This window comes from Pipra filicauda, unplaced genomic scaffold (assembly GCF_003945595.2).
Source record: "Pipra filicauda isolate LSUMZ 115617 unplaced genomic scaffold, ASM394559v2 scaffold344_size1527164_pilon, whole genome shotgun sequence".
Classification (NCBI taxonomy): Eukaryota; Metazoa; Chordata; class Aves; order Passeriformes; family Pipridae; genus Pipra; species Pipra filicauda.
In genome coordinates, this window is record NW_024104470.1 from 1,053,173 (window position 1) to 1,076,331 (window position 23,159).

Sequence of the window (23,159 nt, forward strand, 5' to 3'; positions counted from 1 at the left end):
TGTAAAATTAGGGAGCCCAGGGTCAGTCTGACGTGTGTTAACCTCTTACAGAGTTCACTACGCCCTCCAGGCTCTGTGGGGTCTCAGGATGGTTTGTAGATGCCTGCAGGTTGCAGTAAACATTTGAAGAACAACTACCCTAAGAAGCGGTGAATGGGCATCCTTGTTGCAGAGGCTTTTTGACATTTTATGAAGCACCTGCAGAACTGAGGTGGAATTTCTGATTCTCTGTCTTGCTCCACCCCACACAACCTAAATGTTTCCCGACAGTACCAGGACCTTTCCTTCCAACAGCAATGATCTCCCTATGCTAGAGGGAATATGCAATGCTTTATTGGCTTTCCTTCCTTTTCTTTTTTTCTCATTACTGAACAAACTCCACGAGGTCTGGGCTTCTCTTGTTGTAGTCAGTGTTTTAGGATGTGTGAGCTGGTGTGTGCATCATGCACCCACAGCCTCCACCTGGACACCTGGTGATTTCAGATATTACACTGCCACCTAATGCTCAGCTACAGGCTTGTATTCCAAGAGCTGAACAGATAATTTCTGCCTTTGCCTTGATCCACAGGACCAGTGTTCATCCTGGCTCAAGGGCTAAGGCAGAAGGATGAACTGGGCCAGCAAGAACATGCTTTGAACCTGCCCCACAGCACCTGCAGCCATCAAAGCATCCGTGAGGAGAGATTTTTCTGTTTTCCCTCCTGCTCAGAGGAGATGGGCACAGAGGAGCAATGGCCACACGATGGCAGAGCTGTGTCCTGGTCTGCTCAGCTCTGCCCTCAGACACCTCCCTGCTGCAACGCTTGGTACCTGCAGTTTGCAATTAGTCCAGCGAGTCTGGTGAGCTCCAGAAATGTCCACTGCTCGCTGGTAGAGACCACCATGGGATGTCACCCATCCCAAAGCCCCCCTTTGGGGGGCCCTTACCTCTCACCCAGGGACCAGTCAGGGCAGTGGCAGGAGTAGCCGGTGGCAGAGAGGGTGCAGGTCCCGCCATGCAGGCAGGGCTTGGACTCGCAGGGACTATCCCCAAGCTCGCAGCGCTCACCAGAGAACAGCCCGGGGCAGATGCAGGTGTAACCTAGAGAGGGCGAGAGCGAACATATCTGTATGGAAGAACTGGCAAGAACAGGGAGAAGCAGTGACCGGTGGCACCCACAGAGGGCTCAACACAGCTACCTAAACATAGGTACTCGCTGCTGCAGCAGCGCTGTGGGGCACCCAAGCCATATGTGGCTGGTGGGTACATTACAGGACCTGGTGTGGTTGCCAGAGGCTCAGGGGCAATGCAGAGGCAGTAGGGAGCTGTTTGAGCAATGAGTCAAGCCCATCCTGACACAGACCTTTCCTGCTAGGGATGCAGTCAGGGCACAGCAATTACTGGATGGAGAAGCTGAGGGACAAATTCAGGATAAAGGAAGGGGAGCCTGGCTGGCTGATTCACAGTTTCTGACTCTCTTAAATGCAATCCTCTCTAATTTATTGTTCTCAGGAGTCTTTGGTCCTGCGAGTTCTCGCGGTATGAAGTGCCTGTCTCAACATGTCAGGTTTCTCTTGCCTACAGGAGATGTCTGTTTGGAGCCAGAGAGAAACCAGGCACAGCAAGGACTCAGAGGGGGCTGCTGCTGTTTGTGTTTTTGGCTGCTGTTTAGTGTAGCCCTTAGCATGGGAATGTCCCTGGCTGTGCTGAGCTCTTGCCAGTTGCTTGGCTGGTGGTGCCATGGGGGAAATTCAGAGTTTCCACCTTGTAGCACACTTGAAAAGTCTTTGCTACTCATCCACAAGCTAAACAACCCTGCTTTAGAGCAGGGGGTGAACAAACCTGTTTCCGTATGCGCGTTAGTGGCTGTACAACAAGGACGTGCTGGCACTCGTGCAGCAGGTGCTGGACATTGCCCATAGGGCTGCGTGTGCCCAAACACACATGTTCTGGCTCACATGTGTTTGCACCCTGTGGTCCTGAGCGCTGTGGTTGGTGTGGTGGCTGGTCTGGCTTGGACCCTTCTCTGCACAGATGTGTTCTCACGCGGCCACGTGGCTTCCCTGGGCTCCCTCACACAGGCATGCCTGTGCCTGTGCATGTAATCCCACGCCTGAGATCCCTGGGCAGGGCTCTGCATAAACTCAGTGCTGCCTGCTCTGGTCTCCAGGGCTCAGCCAAGCATCCAGGATAACCTCACAAAATAAATGTCTCTTCAGCAACCCCTTCCCTGCAGCAATGTCCTGCCTGGGGCCATGTCCCACAGGCTCTTTCCTGGGCAGCTGGGCCATTTGCAGGAGAGGCTGATCACCTTGGAAGGAAACCATGGGAAGGGCACAGGATGATCACCAGTTTATTAGTGAGGGAGTGATTTTCCTCCTCCCCCTCCTGCTGTATTGTCTCTGCAACAAAAGCAGGGGATGCCTTGAGGTAGAGATGCATTTTCCCCTTGTAGGCTTTGAGCCCCTTGCAGCCCAGCCAGAGAGGTTTTCTGTGCAAAGGGTCTCAAGGCTGAGGTGTGAGTGCCAGCCAGACTAACTGTTCAGTACAGATACACCTGGTGTCAAACAAGTTCACCTGAACCAGGCAGCTGCTGAGTCGACAGGGCTGGGAATCTTGTTCCCAGAGGCTGCGGGCAGGGCAGGAGAAGCTGTGTTGCCTCCTCTGTCCTCACTTGCTCGCTGGGCAGGGTGTGGGCTTTGGCAACGGCCCCAAAGAGCACAGAGCTGCAGGAGGAGCTTCTGCCCCACACAGCAGCCTGGGAAGCACCCCTCTGCCCCCTGGAAGGGCCAAGGGGCAGCCAGTACCTCTCTCGACAGACAGGGTGTTGCAGGGTGCAGCCCTGCTGTGCTGGAACCTAGAATATGGTGCAGGGCAGTGACACAAAGGTGGACATCCCTGGGAGCAGTTCCAACAAACCCTGTCCCTGTGATACAGTTTGCTGTGAGGAGCCCCTCTGATGTGAGGAACAGGGCAGTGGTGAGACTGCCTAGGGCAGGGCCTGCATCAAACCTCTGTTGAGTGTCTGCAGCCCATTTTAGCCTGGGACTCTTGGATTGCAGCTTACGGTTTTCCCATATCCCTTTGCATAGCCCTGGGGAGTCACTCACTGCAGTGGGAAGAGACCAAGATCTTGGCTTGTTTCTGCCCAGATACAATCATTGTGTGATTCCATCTTGCCTGATCCCAGCCTTGTTAACAGCTCCTTAAGCAAAGAGGATGCAGAGGGGTGGGTGGAATTTCTATTTGCATTTGAGTTTTTGGCACCACTATGCTCTCCTATGTCATGCACACTCCTTAGAAACACCTTCCTGCCCTGCGGGCCAAGGTCCACTGGTGAGAGCCAGGATGATGATCTCATACCCTGCAGCTGCTGCTGCTGCTGCACTGAGTCAGGTATCACTTGAGGTCCCCTGGGACAGAGCACCTCTGATTCTCCCCTGGAGTAGCCCCTCCATCTTTCCCTCCCCTCCCTGCTTATTGCTCTCCTACTGCTCTGCGTGGGACGTTCACATACCTCCTCCGTGAGTTTCGGAGCACATCCCGTTGTTGAGGCATGGGTTGCTGCTGCAGGCACCAGTGGGGGAGCAACACTGCTTTATCCCCACCTGCTCCATGATTTCTTTTGACTGCCCTTTCCCAGGCAGGAGAACCACTTCTCTGCCGTTGATGGCAACCACATCCAGGCAGCCCCTGAACCCCCGTGTGACTCTCTGGGAATGCAGTGACTGCCGGAGGCCCCCAAAAATCAGGTCTCGTCTGCCCTGGGAGACACTACAGGTCCCTGGCAGCTGGAGAGAGGCGTTTCCCAGGCCATCGATGAGCAGGCGGACGGACATGTTCTTCACCTCCAGGAAGACCGAGTGCCACTCGCCGTCGCTCACAAAGCGGGAGGAGGAGAGGTTCCTGGTGGAGTTCCCCCGGCAGCTGTACCCAAGGTGAGGCACCCCGTTAACCATCTGTAAAACACATCCCAGAAGTCATGGTTAGCTGCCATACAGGTGGCTGCTGTTTATGGAGGGTTTCAACCTCCTCTACTTTGCAAAACACCTTCATCTCTGGCACAATTTCACCTGTGGTCCTTCCCTGGAGCCTTTGACCAGTGTGCAGGGAGGGAAGCTCATCTTTCCACTTAACAGAGAGCAGAGCCATGTGATGAGACTGCTGCATCTGCTCACTCTTCCTCCCACCTTCCTGAGTCTAATCAGAGCCCTGGCATTCAGACTGTCCATAACTCCATCAGTTGCAGAGGGACCACGTGGTTTTTGTTCTGTTCTCACTGTCTCATGAGTGGTGGAGAAGGTGCTGGAGCAATTGCCCCTTTGGCATGGGAGAGGGTACTGAAAGCACCTCGTCAAGGAGGAGCACAAGCAGCTTTCCCTGGAGGAGGCAAGGAGGAGTTGGGAGGCAGAGAAAGGAATGACTGTTGCACTTGTCTCCTAACCAGCGTGCTGGAAAGCCAGGCCAAAGCTGCTGATAGGTGCTGCCATCCATTCCTTGATCTCCAGTAGATGGGAGGGAGACAAGATATTGAGCTGCTAAAAGTGAACCACTTTTAAAAGTGAACTAGTGTCTTCTGCATTACACTGGGACATTAAAAATACCTATTTGTGGCTCAAGGCTCATCTTTAAAACTCATGGAGGAAGGAGAAATAAAAGGTTAGCTGTGTTGTTCTATGGTGAAGACAGAAATAAACCTTTTCTCCCCAGTGCTTTGTTGATAAAACTTCTGTCTCACAGAAGCCAAAAGTCTATGGAGAAAGAGAGAAGAGATGGGATGGAATGAAATGCTCATGGAAAACCTGCAGAAGCTTGCTATGTAACATTAAGCAATTCATCATAGGCAAGAGAGATCTCCATGGGGGGCACTAGAGACAGTGAGGAGGGGTGATTCTTGGAAGGGACTAGAAGAGGACTGATTATGGGCTACACTGGCTCTAGAGGAACCTGCATAAAATATGATGGGGCTACTCTGGAGGGGACGAAAGCAGAACAGCACAACAGTTAACTCTTAGAGAAGACCACAGTATAAATAAGTCCCAGTGGGAGGAGAAGCAACTGCTGAAGGAAGGAAGGAAGAAGAAGAATAAGCTGGCACATGCCATGGAAGGGCCTCAGGGCAACGCGTGTGTAAATCTCTTTGCACAATTGGCAAGCTCACCAGAGAACTTTGTCACTTCACTTTATCTGGAGGAACATGATTTCATTTCAGATGGGTCTGTAGATTTGCCTTATCAATTTCTGGGGCTGGGAGACAGCTGAGAACTCAATTCCCTGAAGCAAGAAGTGACAGGCTGCCAAGTCTTTCCCAGCTTGCCTGGTTTGCCATCCTCTTGCTGCAACTTATTTCTGAACATCAGGAGAGCTTAGTGACTGGAAGGGCGATGGTATGCATGCCCTTGGGAGAACTCATCCTCTTCACCAAATCTACAAATCAGTGCTTATGGTTCTTTCAAGGCTTGGGCTCACATCTGGAGTACTGCAGTTTATGAAGCTTAAAACCTCGAGGGATTCCTTCATTTTTATCAGGTCAGATGGTTTAGAAAAGTTTTTATCCCTAAGATATTGTTAATAGAGCAAATCAGGGAAGAAAGGAGTCACAGCCACCTTTATGGTGGAGGCTTTCCTATTGAAAAGCTTGTGGAGAGATCTGGGTATAGAAGATCAAAGGCACACTGAACTCTGTCAATAACGAGTCTTTTCTCACTTGACTCCCTGTGTTAGGCCTGGCTCAGTAAAGCTGAGGAGTGCTGGACTCCTTCTGCTGAACTACTTAGTGACTCTCCTTCCCAGAGAGGGGGTAGAAGGCTAAAGACTTTTCTTGAGAAGTTTTTCTCATCAGCCCTTTACAGTGCAGCTTAAAGTCATTCTCAGAGATGGTTACAGGACATATGGACTATGTTTCTCTGCAGGAGAGGAGAGCAGGAGTGATGGCTGTGGCAGCAGGAGCTTAGAGTATGTGCAACAGGCAGGTCTCTGGGCGTTGGCTGCTGTGCAGCTCCCTGTCTATGTGGGTCTTTTATAACAGTGGAATGAAAAGTGTTTCACAATAGGAAGATGGGGTTGTGAAACCATGAGAAGGGACGAGGGAATTCAAGGACAGGATGAACACTTCCAGGTAGGTTACAGTGTGTAGATCTCCGTGTGATTAGTCTCAAGGACAAATCTCTGTAAGCTGCTAAGTATGTCCTGTGATCTTATTCTCCAATTAGTCTGAATTTAATTGACGAGGTATATACAAAACCCCTACTCTTTAGTCATCTGCTGCTTTCCTTCTGTTGCCAAAGTGGAAGAGGGAGACGATCTTTGAATGCTGAAGAGGTTCAGCATTCAGTGAAAGGGAGGAGAGTGATCAGACTGAAATGTTCCTGGCTCTGCAGGTGTCTTAAATACTGAAATCATTTGAAGAAAGTGGTTGAAAAGAGGGGGGTGTGTGTGAAAAACATAATTTGGGACTCCTGTTTTTTTCTCTTTTGTCCACTGCTGTAAAGGACCTTTAATTTGAGGTTTGGGAGGAAGCTTGCCCTTTGCTACAATGGAAACAGATTGGTCTGAGGACAACTCCACCTGGTAACTCACACCTCCTGAGAGGTGTGATATAAGAGAGGAATGAGAAGCAAGCTGTAAGGAAAGAATGTAGATCTGCTATGGGTGTCTGCTGATTTCACACCAGAGACTAGCACATGCTTTCACAGATGTGAAAAATGATTCACTAGCTGAGGGTGCAGCAATTGCCAAACTGTGCTTGTCTCTCACTTGGTCTTCCCAAGTCTTACATTCAGCTAGATGAATGACTAAGGGTACATATTATTGCATCTTCTTTCTGTGATTCCCTTCCTCGAAAGAGGAAGGTTTTTTTAACTCTGGAAAGAAACCCCTGCCATTGCAATACACACCTCCAAAGTGGCGTGGTCTGTCCCGTTGGCAGAGAACACGACCGCGTGACGCTGGTGGGTCTTCAGGCGGAAGTGCATGTGCCAGGAGCCGACCTGTGAGTGCTGGTACCAAATGTAGCTGTGCCCCCCAAACCTCACAGCTGTTCCTGAAAGGAGAACAAGAGAAAGATCTCATCTTTGTCGCTCTTTGAGGCTATGGACTGGATCAAACCTTGCCTCTTTTCCTCCCTGGATGCCATAACGGTCCAGGAACAGCCTCACCCATGGCAATCCATGCACCACTGCACTGCATCTCCCACAGGTCTCCTTGGGAGCTCCCAGTATTTCTTCTATGTACTCAATTGTGAAGCAACCCTGAAATGTCAGCCTGGCTGACATTTCTGTCCTATAGAACCTTCAAGGTGCCCTAAGCGGGGTCTACAACACCCTTAAAATTTCCTCATCCTCAGTAAGTCTTTATATTAATTCTGTGGCGTCCATTCCTGCCCAAGCAATGTTAACATCTATCCCTGATACCTCCATTTATTTCTTGAAGTAGTCTAGCGTATAAAAAATATGCTTTATTTGTCTTTAATTTATCAGTTAGTCTGTGCTTTGCTGGGTTTAGGATCAACACAGGAGCTCAGGGATCGATATTCTGATCACTGAGCTTCATTACCTGCTAGGTATGAGTGACTCTTCCCAGTGAGAGAGACAGATGTTGCTGTTATTAAACGCTACAGGAGATTAATTAAAAAAAAAAAAGACTGTGTGAAACTTTCAAGCTCTAAGAATCTAGTTTTAGGTTCGAAATTTCAGGCAGAGTTTGGGTCACTGGGCAGCCTAATTCCATGAGAAATCCAGGTGCTTTATAGTGTACTGAAGGAAAACACAGTATGGCCAGGTTTACAGGGTAGGACACTGCTGGGAAAGGTTGCTCACCGTTGCAAGAACAGATCTGCTCTAGGCTGTGGCGGGGGGTGAGGACGCTGAGTCGGGCAGTGCTGTAAGTCGACATCATGCCTGGATCCAGCTGAATGGTCTCCTTGCACACACGGTGGGCACAGTCTGACCCGTGACATGGCACATGAATCGCCTTCTTCATCCGGAGACCGACGAGCTGGTCCATCTCCCCTGCTGACACAGTGAGCTTATTCGCCAGGACCCGGGGCTCGTACAGGGAGCTGTGTGGCTCCCCGACAGCCAAGAGCAGGTCCACTCCATCAGAGGCAGCTGCGGGCTGTAAGCTGGCCATGTGGATGTTTTGGCGCCGGGTGACAAGGATGTTCCCCAAAAATCTCTGCAAGTTGCGCCAGTGGTCCCCCACAAACTCCTCAGGGGAGAGGTGTCGGAAGTGCAGCACCACTGCCTTGTCCAAGGCCTCCTGCGTGAAGCACCACACGTGGACGTTGACGCTGGTGGTGGCTGTGAATGTCCCGTCGCTGACTGTCACGTTCAGAAGGTAGTGGCCGTGGGGAAGCTTGTCCCCAGCAATGATCTTCCCATCTGCAGCCCCGACAGAGAAGAGCCCTTCCTTGGGCACTTCTGCTACCAAAGTGTACACCAGCGTATCATGGGGGTCTCGGTCCGTGGCGTGGATCTTGCCCAGAACGCCCCCTCTGAAGGCTTCCTCGTTGGTGGTGATAAATATTTCCAGGGGAAGGGCTGAGGGGGCATATTGGCTCTGCTCAGTCACTTGGATGTTTATAAATGCAGATGAGGACAGGGGAGGGATACCACTGTCGGAGACCTGGCAAGGAAAACAGAAGGATCTGTTATGGCCACGTGCTGACTGACTGACACCTCACCTGACTGGACGGGCTGACGAGCGAAGGTAGAAATGGGTGGAATCTGACAGGTGGCGAGTTGGGAATGAAGAAGGGATGGGGAAAACTGGCAGCAGTGTTGGACCTGTGCCTGGAGACGGCCCCAGGGAAATGGCAGCAAGCCTTCCAGCACGGAGACTGACCAAGGCCTTCTGCTAATGGTGGGGTCACGCTCACTCCCACGTGTGCTCATCAGCAGCTGAGGCACACCTGAGCAGGGCTCTAAACTCCTGAGGGTTAATCATGTTTTGCTCCACTGCCAATCTTTGGGGTTCCATGTGTAACTGAGTGTACAGAGATATAAAGCAGTTATGCACATCAACACATTTGCTCCCATTCCAGACTGCCTAAGCCTGTGTCCCACCTCTGTCTAGCATGAGTCAAGGAACCTCAAAACAGAAAAATGCGAATAATCAGATTATAGGATAAATTTCTCCCAAATGCTAAGCAGTTAGAGGTTGAGGTTTGTAATATAATAGTACCTAGCTTTTAGAACAACTGCCATTACTGAAGAAGTATGTACTTTACATCTTATTATCCTTTTGTTTGTAATGGACTATTCTTACTGATAACATTGAAAAATAATTAATTCATTCTGCAACAATAGAAATCCTTTTTGAAGAGGAACTTAAACCACTTCTTAAATGACAAGGATAATTAGAGAAAGCTTGTAGGACCAGATCCAGGTCTTGCTTTAAATTGGAATTCACTAGAATGATTATGGGAAAAGCATCTGTCTAAGGAAACTGCTGACAGAGTGTTTTTTGTGATCATATTATCTGATTTTATCAACACAGAAGCTGGCCCCCTGCTTCTTGTGGGCAGTCTGTGTGGAGAAATAAGCTCTGGAGTTGGCTCCAAGCTGCACAATTTGTGTCTGGATTGGATTTCTTCAAAGCCAGAGATGTTTTCATTCAGCTGGGCCATCCTAATCACATATTGTTGCTATTTGCTGGGGAATTCAGACACCAGGACAGTAACACAGGCTCTACCTGGACTTGCAGTAGGTACTGTTCTTTCATTCTTCTGTTCAGGACAGATGCTGTCACCAGCAGACCATTCTGGGTGACATCAAAGGCCTTCCCATCGTTGCCCTGGGTGATCTGGAATGAGTACGGCGGTCCATTTTCTGGGGAGTCCCTGTCGCTCATAATCAGCTCCAGGACGCTTGTACCCACGGGAGCATTCTCCTGAAATGGGGAAATATGCTTTTGGAAAAAGATAAGCAAAGAGAAATGGCTCGGGGGAACCTACAGTGCCCCAGGAGCTGCTGGGTCAGGAAGAGGGAAACAAATCCCACCTGCCCTGTGCATCTCTCCAGAACGCACAGAGCACAAAGAAGCTTCACCACCATCCTGCCCCTCTGCTCCAGCAGCAGCTCATGCATGAGTTTCTTAACACCATGAGAACAGACTGTGTCCTGGCTTACCTGCACCACCACACTGTAGTTGAGCTGGAAGAACCGAGGGGGGTTGTCATTGACATCAGACACATGGACATGCACAGGGACGTCGCTGAACTGAGGCGGGTGGCCGTTGTCCGTGGCTCGAACTGTCAAGGAATAACTGGGGATCTGGAGGATTTGTAGTGCAGGATTACTTTGAGAAATGGCAGAATGGTGGCTTTTTCACATTGAAGTTCTACCCCGCTGCAGCTTGTTGAAATGCCTGGGGCCATGTACTGCACCATAACAACAGCTTTGCCCTTGGCTAAGGCTCTCCACCCATAAACCTCGCTCAAAGCTCACTGCTGAACAAAATCAGCCTCACAACAGTTGCAGAGAAGAATAACAGTTTGCCAAATATGGATGAGACCAAGCTGGGCATATATCTGTCAATAATGGTTTAAGCTGCTGCTATTTTATGAATGAGAGACTGTCCAGGTGACCTTTCCATCTCCTCCCCACACCCGTTTTCCATAATTCTCTGATGCAGGGAAGCAGAAGTCAACTGTGTTTGTTTCCAGTTTGGGGCTGACTCTCACCCAGACAGCTTGAAATACCAATGGAGCAGACAAAAACTCAGAGTTGTGGAAGGTGTCCCTGCCAGTGGCAGGGGAGTTGGAACTAGATGATCTTTAAGGTCCCTTCCAACCCAAACCATTCTGTGATTCTATATTGCCTTTCCTAAAGCCCAGCCTTCCTACTGCAGTATATATGAGTCTAGAAAATGAGTGAATGAAAGACTTGTCTTCTACTAACAGTATTATGAGTAAATAATTCAGAAAACAGGAGGTAGCTGAGCGTATTGTGCTCCCTCAGTTTTTTGGGGCACATCTGTTTCAGCCTTCCTGTTCTCAGTGTCTCAAACTCACCTCCTCCCTGTCCAGATGCTTGGCAATGCTGATCTGTCCACTTCTGGGCTGAATGGCAAAGTGTCCCAGTGGGTTCCCTTCCACGATGGAATATGTGATCTGATTGTTCATTGCTCCATCCAAGTCATCAGCTGACACCTGTTTGGAGAGAAAAAAACCCAGCTAGGACCCCTGGGCCAAAAAGGCTGTTCCATGGAGGAGCTTGTGCAGGACCTTGTTGTCATTTAAGGGTATTGGTTTGAGCTTGCCTCAAATGAGGAGGGGAAGGAAGGTGGTTTAAATAAATGTCGTCCAACAGTTTTTTCAAGACAAAATTCATCTGCAGCAATGGCTTTCTCCTTGTCCCTTTCCTCACTTGACCACCCCTGTGATGGTAACAGGCTAAACAGGGAACTCCACAAGGACTTACCCTGGGCTCTGGTATTCTGCCCAGAATAGGGTATTCGCCTTCTTCTTCAGGCATTTTAGCTCTCTTGGGAGGTTCTCAAGGCTCTTGAGCCCCTCCTTAGCTTTCACTTAAAGATGTCTTATAAGTGTTCTCCACATCTGTGGAGTGTCAGGAATTCTGGCAATCATCCTTTTAAAAGTCATGCTTTGGTCTTAGATGTTGAATGTCACAAACCCACTGAGGTGGCTGTGTCCAAGGAAAAGTAAAGTGCCAAAGAGGAGAAAATAATGCATAGCCCAAGAAAAGAACAGGCAAAGACAGCTGGCCTGGTTTGTAACCATACCGTGAGGATGACTTCTCCAACTGCAGCGTCCTCCCGGATATCAGTGAGGTAAGGGTCTTGGATGAACTCTGGTGCATGGTCATTGATGTCAGTTATGTTGATCACCACCATGGTCACATCGCTGAGAGAGGCCGAGCCCTTCCTTGTGCCCTCAATGGACAGGTAATACTCGTGACTTGCTTCAAAGTCCAGGCTCCCGTTTATGTATAAGGCACCTGCATTGTTGGATGGATAGGAAAGGAAAGAAGACACTCTGAATTAATGGTACGTGAGGTTTCTTGGAATACTGCAAATACACCAAGGCAGCTGCCAAACTTCCAGCTGAAAAGGTGTTTTTGACCTAGCTTTGACCTTCTCTGGTTAAATTGGGATACTGAAGGACACGGCATCCCATAAAATGAGCTACAGCTGAACAGATTCTGTGATAACCTGCCTCATTCTGGTATCAAATGTTTGAAGAGGTGAAATAAACTTCTGGAAGGTGTCCAGGAATCTTGGCTGGAGATCTGGGACAAGACAGGATGAGAGTCAACAGTGCTCCTGAAAGCTGTGACCAAAGCAGTAGTAGAACATCACTGTGAACTGACACTGAACTGTGTCATAGGCAGGATGCAAAGGTGCGAGATGTAAATGCAGAGCTGTACAGGAGTTAAAGGTGTGCAGCAAGATGCTCTGCTTTGTAAGTGAGGCTAGAGGTGCAATACAGAAATGAGGAGGCTGTTAATTAATCTCAAAAAAAATGAGTGAGAAACATACTGAACATATGGACTGAAGACATAAAGTAAAAGCAGAAAAAAAAAGACCAAGGGTAGCAGAGTGTGCCTGGGTTCTGCACTGAAACTATCACAAATTTATTCCCTGGAAATGACACTGTTCTGTGTCTTTTAAGACATACAAAACTAGTAAGAAGATTGGTGGGGAAAAATTAGCAAGAGTCTTGGGGACAGAGAAGCTGAGGATGGCACCATGAATGAGGATGTTACAGCCAAGGGCAGGCCACTGATGAGGCATCCAAGGGCTTGTTTCAGGGAGTTGACACTGGCCTTCTGAGAACAGCCCTTATCAGATCGCTGTGCAAACAGAGCAGTGCTTTATTTGGCTGGTAAACCTGGCTCAACACCTGCTCATGGCTAAGAGTAGTAATATCCATGTTCATTGAGTGCTACCTAATAAAGCTGCCTGTTACCCTGGGCTGCAGGTTCCTCGTGGGTTCAGAATGGAGAGACTTTTTAAATGAAACCGCTTTCTCCTGCCTTTTGAAGTAGAAAAATTTCTCCATGTATCCCTCATTCACATGGATCTGCCTCAGGACCCAGACATATAACAGGAATTTTTCCATTAATTTCAGTAAGATTTGGATCAGTCCTTAAGTGACTTGGCTGCCAAAATTTAAAGTAGAAAAGAAGACTGTAGTCCCTACCCTTGTGCTGGCTGGGAGTAAAAGGGGAAGCCAAATGGAGAACCAGAAAAGACAAGGGTCAACCTGAACCTGCTTGGGAACAAGGTCATTTTACCTGTGTTTGAGTTGAGCTGAAACTTCCCGTGGTCGTTGCCATTCACAATTTCATACTTGATCTCTGTGTTTTCTGCATTGTCCCTTGTCAAGGCTGACAAGTTGAGGACCTCCGTACCCACAGCCACGTCTTCTTTTACCATGGCCACATATTCAGGGGCCAGGAAAACAGGCAGGTACTCATTTAGATCCACAACAGAGACAGTGACAGTGCCAAGAGCAGAGAGGGGCTGCGGGGAGCCCCGGTCAGTAGCACAGACAGTCAGCTCAAATGCTGAGTGCTGAGAATCCTTCAGAGGCTTTTCCAGACGGATCACCCCTGTGGTTTCCTCAATTGAAAAGTGTCCATTGGCAGAGTCAGACAGAGAATAGACCACCTCAGCGTTGAGACCTGCAAGGGTAAGGGACAGGCAGCATTAATTCATGGGTAGGAATGCTGCTGGTTTTATTTATTTATAATCCATTAGGACTGTGTGTGCTTAATGACCTTCAATTCCCAGGGAAAATGGAGGCTGTATGAAAATCATATGAACACCAAGTGTGCCCCCGTCCATCTGCAGGTTCAGACATCCAGACATCACTCTCACCATTATCCTTCAGTATCACCTGTGTATTAACTGGTGCTTCCCATTTTTATTTTCCTTCATATCTGCTTCCAAAGAAGATAAATATGATCCTGCTTCTCTGTCACCAAAAATGTAGTCTCTGCTGGAGAGGTTTATTGAAAGCTCCTTTCCTAGGAGCCTTACCTATGTTTCTGAGAATCTTTATGTCCTCAGAAGGACCTCTCCATCCGTATTATCTACCCTATCCAGATCTAAAACTCCTTTTTTCCTTATTATGCTCATTCTCAGTCTCCATCTTTGATAAAGTTTCTATCCTGTTTGGATCCCAGATAAACTGTGTCACATTTTTTGCTGTGCATCACAGTTAGTTACTGAGCACGTTCTTAAAGTCTGTCTTTGCATGTTTCTACAGATACTGCACTTCAGACAGGGCCACAAAAATGCTGATGCCAGCCTGCTAGTCAAGGACATGTCAGCAACGAGATCCAGGCACATCTTCGGCCAAGATTCAATCATCTCTGCCCATCGCTGTAGCCCTTCCCTAGGTTTCAAAGGTTGCTATTCGGGATGAAAGATGAACTCTACTAACAAGTAAATCCCATTGTGACTCACCTTCATCAAGGTCCCTGGCAGCAACCACGGCGATGGGTGTCTTTGTTGTGGTGTTATCGAAAACGGCCACGGCGCAGTGACTGGGGAAGAATCTCGGTGCATTGTCATTTGTGTCCTCCACAATTAGCGTTACATCTGCCTGGCAGGAACGGCCCCCGCCGTCAGTGGCTTTCGCAACGAGGTGGTACGTGGGTTTCTGTTCGCGGTCCAGGGGTGCAGATGTGGTCAGCTCCCCTGTGGGAAAGAACAGGAGGTGGTCTTGTCTCGCAGCAATTGCAGCCGCAGCCTACAAGACCTCAGGGAGGTTCAGCTGCCTTCCTGCATGAACCGTGGGAGACAACAGACCGGGGCTTGGACACCTATAGTAATTCAGCTAATAGTGGTGGTGTGTCCACACCACATTGCTCAGGGCTGTTCTCGGATCGCTGCCAGCCAGTGCCCTGGCAAGGCTTGGCACGGGGAGTCCTGCAAGTTCAGCTGAACTTCATGCAAGGGATGCCAACATGGGATAAAAGTGCTCATAAAGAAATTGTACTTCTAAACACACCTTTATAAACCCCACTACGCTGAGCTCCAAGTGAGCTCTAGGATGATCACTGAATCTGCTTGGGCAAATATACTGCACGAGATCTGATAAGAGCTTTTCAGAGTTTTTAACTTGAGTTTTTGGCTCAAGTAAAAGACCTCTTGTCCTGTTAGCAATGGTGTCTGCCCTTCATTTGAACAACACTAATAACACCACTTCTAACAAAAGCTAGCAGGAAGATTGAGAGCTCAACCTCCTCTACACTGTGTTGCAATAAACCTGCCTGTTTGCCATTCCCTCCTCACTTGGGAGAGCTGGAATGAACAGCCCTTATGTTTGCTCAAGAGGAAATAAGTGTTGAGCCATGCTGGGAGCTTGGATTTCTCAGGAGCGGGTGAGGAAGAGGATAAAGGCATCCCATTGCCCTGCTCTCACCTGTGTGTGGTCCCAGCCGGAACTCCTCCGCGCCGGGGCCGTGGAGGCTGTAGGTTATCTGGGCATTGCTGCCAACGTCGGGGTCGGTTGCTGATATTTTCAAAATGAACAGACCTGGCCCAGAATCTTCAGAGACTCTCCCAGTGTAGAGTACCTGACAAGGACAGAAGGTGTCATTGGCATCTGAGCCACCTCCAAAATACCTTCATCCCTTACGGGGAGGAGCAGACTAGGAGGAGCTTCATAGGGAAGGATAAACCCTTATATAAAATCCCTGTGGTTTACAGGGGAGCACAGTGTGCCTCCCATTGCTGGCTGCTGGGGTGTGGACTGGGACCAGTGAACTCATTTCACACAAGCCTTTGAATCTCCTTTGGGAAGCAACCACCTCTGTTCTTTCTCACCATGGCTAATGTCCACACCAGCGATCAGCTCTCTACAGCAACAAACCTTCTGATGGGAATCTCTCAGCACAGCAGGATATAAAACTCAGTAATTTACATGCCCCTACCCAGGAGGCTTCCTGGCATTGTTTATCTCCAAAAATTATCCTTCATAATGCTTAGGCTCTCACTTACTGCTGGCAAACATGCTTGGAGGCTAGATTTAATGTGCTTGCTTGACATGCAGCTTAATTAAAATTGCTAAGCATAATCAAAGCAACAGGATCGTGTGAGAAGAATTACGACAAGCCAAACCCTTTAACATGCTCTGTCTGTTCTTTCTTCTTTGCTATTGTGTTCTCTCCTTCCCAGGCTCTCCCTTCATGCCCCTGATGTCCCAGAACAGACGTCTTACCTGGCCACACTCAGGGCTGTTGTCATTGATATCCAGAACAAAAATTTCCACTTCAGTGGTAGCCTGGAATTTCCCATCAGAGGCCATAACCTTGAGGAGATATTTCTCTGTATCTTCTCTGTCCAGAGGCTTCTTGGAAGAAATTGTCCATTCGCCCTCAATTTCATTAACTGTGAACTGTCCCAGTACGTCTCCTTCTAGAAGGGGGCAGGAGGCAAGTAAAAAAAGGCATTTACTGAGCGCTGAAAACCAGAAGTGATAAGGAAAGGGAATATAGGTGTGTCCACTGTGGTTCTCTTAGGAGACCTGAAGGACTTTGATGACCTTAGAGTCTTTTCCAACCTACATGATTCGATGATTCTCTGACTTGCACTGGGGATGCAGAGAGGGCACTAGTGGTGTATCCAGCAGGTGAGGAGCATTTGGTCTGCCTCACTGCACAGCTGGGAAGTACCCTGCCTGTTTCAGTTATTCCCTGTCTGCATATTACACTGGAAGGAGGAAAAAAGTCTTGATTGCAAAAAGGTCTTGGTAATGTTCTGCAGATGTGCATATTCATTGCCTCAAAACCACATTGTCTCACCTTCCCAAAGCCTGTCAGTCTTTCTTACTGCATGTTCCTAAAGGGATCTGAGAGTTTCAAATACCCTGCAGATATTAGTTGCATCTTACTGTAACGGTACCACATAGAGTTGTACTTCCTCTTAACCTATAGAGATATTTAATATATACCTGCACTTTCTGGGGCTACTTTTTGATACTGTAAGAGCCAAATTATGTGAGACAGGTAAATCCAGGCTAGGCAGGCTCTCTGGTCCACCAGATTCATGCTGCTCCTGCTGCTGCTACACAGGTAAGATTTTAAATGGGCTGGATGCTGCCCCTGGAGAAGCCCTCTCTTTTGGCAAGGAGCTGATGTCCTCTGCTGACCTGACACCACTGGGCAGAGAAGTGAGCACGTTAGGCAATGGGAATCAATGAGGAGAGCTGGCTGTGGGGCTTGTTTGTGTTACACTCTGAAGGGCCTCGCACAGCAGGGTAAATTAAATTCACTCTCTTTCTGCTTTCCCTTGCACTGCAATGATGAGGTGGTGGATCTGGAGGCACAATGAGACTTCTGCTAGCCCTTCTTCTGATGCTGGGAAACACCAGCCCATACCCAGATTTAATTTCTGTGCGTCTGAAATCAACGTGAACAGGGTTCTGTGTTCTCAGATCAATACTCCGCTCCTTTGCTGCAGTTGCATTTACATGTTTACGGATAGAATTTGACCTGTGCTTTTAAGTGCATAGCAGAGAGAGCACAAGGTGCTCACCTCTAACATAAGTGTGCATCCTTTCAGGTTTAAAGTAGTTGGAAGTTACTACTATCTTTAAGATGGCAGAAATGTGAATACATAAATGGATTAAATCTTTCCTCCTAAAGGCTTGCAAATACCTAGGCATGCCATAAACCAATTCAAAGTACCAGCATTCCTTCCCTGTTTTGGATGGTTAGAATAATAGATAACAGGCTGCAGCACGATCTGGCTAAATGTTTTGACCCTGAAGGGTCCTCATTTGAATCTGAACAAACATTTTAATTTGAAGTATCTGCTCCAGGTCTCAGAAAGACCCTTTAGGGTCAAAAAAATACTGTAAACTCAAGCTTCTACTTGTGCAGATGCACATAAAACTTTCAGTGTAACTTTTTTGGTATTTTACAGCAGTGGTTAATTTTAGTTGGCACAAGTAATGTTTCAGGGATGCAAGAGTAATTTTTAGTATTTCTTGTTAGCCAAAACCTTTACTAAGATTGACATGACAGTCTCAAATCTCTCCCAGTGCAGTGGCAACTGAAGCCTTGTTTGTTAAGTCAGACTCCAAGTGGCTTCATTTAACACCAGAAAGTTATACACATTCTATGTGCATGTATATAGTTATTAAAAAATACAGACAGGCTACAGGCATATATGTAATGTATAAACTGACTGCACTGCTGGCAGGAGAAAAACTGGGTCAAAGAACTTCAATACAGATCACAGTATCTCTGTGAGAAAAATCTTCCCTCCTCCTGTACCACCTCTTCTGTCCTTCCAACAGATATTACAATTACACTGTCTTAATTATTCCTCTGTTAGGAAAGTGTAAATAAATATTTCTACAGTACTGTGTAATTACTTATATGGATTTTATTTATTCCCAAATAAATAGGACGATTCAGTGGTGAGATAGTTATTATAATGACAATTCCACCCACTGCAGTTAGTTACTAAAGAGTTTTGTATTCCCCAGATTCATTTAACTGAAGAGTCCAGCTCATGACAGAGCCTGGGCTTCATCTCATCTGCTTCTGATAGGCCTGTCAGTACAACACCATTTCTGCCTTAATATCCTGTAAGGCAAGCTATCAAATCCTCACTTTGATACTCTTGTCCTTGCCCACCGAAGATTTAAAGTCAGGGAAGACTCACCGGTTATGTAGCACGTGACGCGCCGGTTCTGCTCAGAGATGTCTGCGTCGATGGTGCTCAGCGTGACCACCACCTGCCCCGGCTCTGCGTTCTCAATCACCGACCCCTTGTAGAAATCTGAGGTGAACTGTGGAGCATTATCATTTTCATCGGAGACAGTGACCTCCACCAGGGTTTGGGAAGAGAGCTGGACTTTCCTGCCGTGGTCAGTGGCCACCACATAAAAGCGGTAGATCTCCTGATCCTCGCAGTCCAGCTCTTTCAGTGTGGTGATCCACCCACTCTCACCATCAATGGTGAAGAGTCCACGGAGGTTGCCAGATTCTGCTTCTAGACTGTAGGTCACCTGCCCATCGCTTCCCATGTCCTGGTCGTTAGCTGTCACTTGAATGACTGTGGTTCCGGAAGGCATGTTCTCCATGACAAAAGCTTTGTAGGGATCTGCCTCAAAGACAGGTCTGTTGTCATTGACATCCTGCACTTGGATGTTCACAGAGACCAGAGAGACCAGCTCAGTCTCCTGATGTGAGCAGTGAGCCATAACATCAACCTGGTACCACTTGGTGGTCTCATGATCCATGGGTTTTTTGATTTTCAAAACCCCTGTTTGTTCATCCACTGTGAACACCTCATCCTTGTTACTTTCTGTAGTGGTTCCCTTCACCAGGCTGTATATAATGGGATCTTCTGCGAAAGCTTTGACTGACCCTATTTCTGATCCCTCTGGAAGATCCTCAGATGCAGAGAATGTATAAAGGGGCTCAGAAAACCTTGGCAATGTCACCTCCCTGGGGACAATCTGGAGATTCACTGGGACAAGGGAGTTCCAGTGAGGGGGTCTGCCATCTTCAGCTTTCACCTTGAAGTTAAAGGCTCTGTTTTCTAAACCAATAAGGCTCTCCTTGACCTTAACAACCCCAGTGGCAGCATTGATCTCCACAAGGTCTTCTGCCACATCTTCAACAGAGTCAACAGAGTAAATGACATCTGCATTTGCACCTTCATCAGCATCGTAAGCCAGTACTTGGATGACGGGGGAACCTTTGCTTACATTGGACTGGATGGACAGTGTGTATTCAGAGGCTTTGAACAGAGGTGGGTTGTCATTCTCATCTGTAAGGATTATTTTTACAGTGCAGAAGGCCACCTTCCCACCCCCATCCTTGGCCATGACTTTAATGGCTATGACTCTTTCTGTTGAATTTTCCCTGTCCAGCTTTTGCAGTGTGGAAATACAGCCTTTACTGTCTATGGAGAACTTCTCATGGGCAAGTTTATTTATGATGGTATAGTCTATGGTGCCATATGGGCCACCATCTGGGTCAATAGCCACCAACTCAATCACTTTGGTACCTATCTCAGCATTTTCTGCCAGCTCTGCCTCGTACACGTTCTGCCGAAAAGAGGGGCTGTATTTGTTGGCATTTGTGGTGTTGATATACACAGGCACAGTGCTCTTGAAAACTCCATCTGAAGCAGAAACCCTGAGATTGTAGGATGGCTCCAAGTCCTTTTTGCAGCGGTTGAACATGGATATTATTCCAGAAGTGCTGTTGATGGCAAAATGCCTATTGTCATTGCCCGAGAGTATCACGTATTCCAGTCGGGTGGTGTCTCCACTGTCGGGGTCCAGGGCCTGGACTTTGATCACGATGTGCCCACACGTAGCCATTTCACTGACCTTGGCTTCATACTGAAGCTGGCTGAACTCAGGGGGATTGTCATTGATGTCTGTCACATCTACAATTACCAGGGCATCACTACTAAGTGGAGGCATCCCATGATCTGCAGCTCTTACTTTCAGGCGGAACTGTTGATTTGTTTCATAGTCAAGTGCTTGAGCTGTTGCTATTTGCCCTGTGCTGGCATCAATATTAAAGAACTTGGTAGAATCTGAACCATCATCCACGAGCTGATAGGAAACTACTTTGTTTCTGCCAGAATCCTTATCAGAAGCAAGGAGTTGGACAACAGGGGTTTGTGCTGGCAAACTCTCCGAGACAGACGCCGTGTAGACGATTTGAGAAAATACCGGGGGATTGTCATTAATGTCCTCTACCTCCACCTCCACTCTGGCTTCTGAGAAGGATCCCAGCGCTGTGTCTGTGGCTCTAACAGTGAACGTGTGTTTTGTCTCTAGCTCGTAGTCCAGCTGGCCCGTGACAGTCAGGACACCAGTTTTGAAGTCGGTGTTGAAGAGTTTCAGGGAGTCTTCTTCCACAATGTTGTAGATGAGGCGCAAGCCTTCAGGGCTGCGAGCCTGTATGTGGAGGATAGATGTGTATGGGGGGATGTTTTCTGGCACCTTCACTCGGTAGTACAAACTTTGGAACAGAGGGTTGGATTTGTTCCTCACACTGATCACAACCTCCTCTTCAGCACGGAGGGGAGGCTCTCCTTTGTCCTTAGCAATGACTCGGAGGTTGTATTTATTTAAAGCTTGATAATCAAGAGGCTTCTTAAGGGAGATGTCTCCTAGGTAAGGGTCAATCCGAAAGTATTTGTAGTCCTCTGCAAATGAGTAGGTAACAGCTCCATTATCCCCTATGTCTTTGTCTGTTGCTGACACCTGGAAAAGTACATCACCTGGCTCCGTGCCGTCCTGCACCGAGGTGTAATATGGCACATTCTCAAACTGTGGTGGGTTGTCATTGACATCCTCTACATAAACCTTGACTGTGGCTTGGGACACTCTTGGTGGTTTCCTGTTGTCCTTCACTTCCACAGCCACCTCGTGCATATCTTGCATTTCGCGGTCAAATTTCACACCCTTGGTCTGAAGTACTCCAGAGGCCTGGATCATCTTGAATCTTTCCTTTCCATTCAAGAGAGAATAGGAAAGGGGTTCATTTAGCTGATATCCCTTGACCCCAAGGATAGTTAGAGTCTTCTCATCTGTGGAGTTCTCCATCACAGTTGCTGTATACACGTCTTGATCAAATTTCAAGCCAGTACCTTGTGCTTGAGTTAAGTTTAGCTTAACCAGAGCAGTACTCTTATATAAGCCATCACCAGCTCTGACCATGAGCTCATGATAGCTCCTGAGGCCAGTAGCATTAAGAATGGAGATGAGACCCGTGAGAGGATGAATATAGAAAGCATTATCAAGGTTCCCTTCCACGATGCTGTAGGTCACCTCCGAATCTGCATCTTTTGCTTGCACTGACAAAAGCTCCATCCCAGGGTGGGCGGGTAGCAAGACAGAAAGATCGTAAGCGTCTTTCAAAAAGACTGGAGGTGAATCATTCACATCTTTAACGTGGATTGTGACCTTGGTGGGTTTGGATGCAAATAAGCTGGGACTTCCACTGTCGTGCACATGTACACTGAAGTGGAAAATTGGGGTGAGCTCATAGTCTATATCAGCACGACTGGTCAGTGTCCCTGTGCTGGGATCTACAGTGAAATATTTCAGTGCCTCTGGTTCCAAAATCTCATAGACCAGCAGAGCATTGGAATCTTGATCAGCATCTGTTGCATAGGTCACGAGGGGAGCATTGCTCTCATCCAGAACCATGCTTTGTGATGGAGCATTCTCCATGATCCAGCCAACAAAGGAAGGCTTAACAAAGATGGGTGCATTGTCATTCTCATCTATGACATAGATAAGTACCACTGTGTCCATAAAAGCTCCAGCCATGTTGGTGCCACGGACCTTCAACTGGTAAAAAGACACCTGCTCAAAATCTAAGCTCTTCTGAGTGGAAATAAGGCCTGACTGATAGTTCATGGAGAACACTCCATCTCCATTTCCATCTTTTATTTCATAGCTGACTGGTGACAAGCTTGTGGCTGAAACCTGGATTAGAGGAGAGCCAATAGCAGTGGATTCACTGATCTCTGTGATGTACTCGGCCTCTGGAAATTTTGGAGGGGTTCGATCGGAGGGTCTAATGCGGACATGGACCGTAGCAGAATCTTTAAGCTGAGGGAACCCCCGATCTTCTGCTTTTACAATAAGAGTAAATCGATCCTGTCTGGATGGATCCAGTTTCTGGGCAACTGTAATAATTCCAGAATATGGGTCGATGCTAAAGAAGCCTTCCCCATTACCTGCAAGAAGAGAAATTACAAAGTGAAGAATGCAGACACCATACTGGTTTTGGTTTTCTGAACCTCTTTTCCATAGATTCTGCTGATTTCAGACCTAGTTAACATCTGTTTCTTTCACTGGGAGAAATTAATTAATTTCTAAATAATTTTAATTATAAGAACAATGAACCCATTGAGATCCGTGAGCTAACTTTTGAATCAATCAAAATGTAAATTGGAGATAAATACCCTTCTAATTTAAGCATATTTAGTGGTGGCAGAGCATGTGCTTGAAGCTTTTGCCTCGTGTGCAGAACATGGTAGCACAGATAGTACTAGTTCCTTCAAGCTCTGTCATGCTTGTAATTACCAATGCTTCAGGAGCAATTAAATCCCTCAGTCCTTGATCTAAATTGCAGTGAGAAAGATGGAGCAAAGGATGGCTTGTCTCCTGCAAAGAATTTACCAGCTAAATAGGCAGTGTGGCACAGACATAAAT

At 47.7% G+C, this 23,159-nt stretch overlaps 1 protein-coding gene across 1 annotated transcript in view; it reads right to left on the minus strand.

Annotated features, from left to right (window-relative positions):
- Positions 1-23,159, minus strand: part of FAT2 (FAT atypical cadherin 2) — a 57,010-nt gene that overhangs the window by 3,268 nt on the left and 30,583 nt on the right. The window contains exons 10-22 of the mRNA XM_027718248.2: positions 18,629-22,681; positions 16,176-16,372; positions 15,378-15,531; positions 14,417-14,650; positions 13,240-13,629; positions 11,726-11,940; positions 10,995-11,132; positions 10,111-10,254; positions 9,674-9,871; positions 7,798-8,605; positions 6,877-7,022; positions 3,498-3,939; positions 928-1,081 (exon numbers count right to left, since the gene is read on the minus strand). Of these exons, the coding sequence (XP_027574049.1) occupies positions 928-1,081; positions 3,498-3,939; positions 6,877-7,022; positions 7,798-8,605; positions 9,674-9,871; positions 10,111-10,254; positions 10,995-11,132; positions 11,726-11,940; positions 13,240-13,629; positions 14,417-14,650; positions 15,378-15,531; positions 16,176-16,372; positions 18,629-22,681 (7,273 nt within the window). The remainder of the gene's footprint in view (positions 1-927; positions 1,082-3,497; positions 3,940-6,876; positions 7,023-7,797; positions 8,606-9,673; positions 9,872-10,110; positions 10,255-10,994; positions 11,133-11,725; positions 11,941-13,239; positions 13,630-14,416; positions 14,651-15,377; positions 15,532-16,175; positions 16,373-18,628; positions 22,682-23,159) is intronic.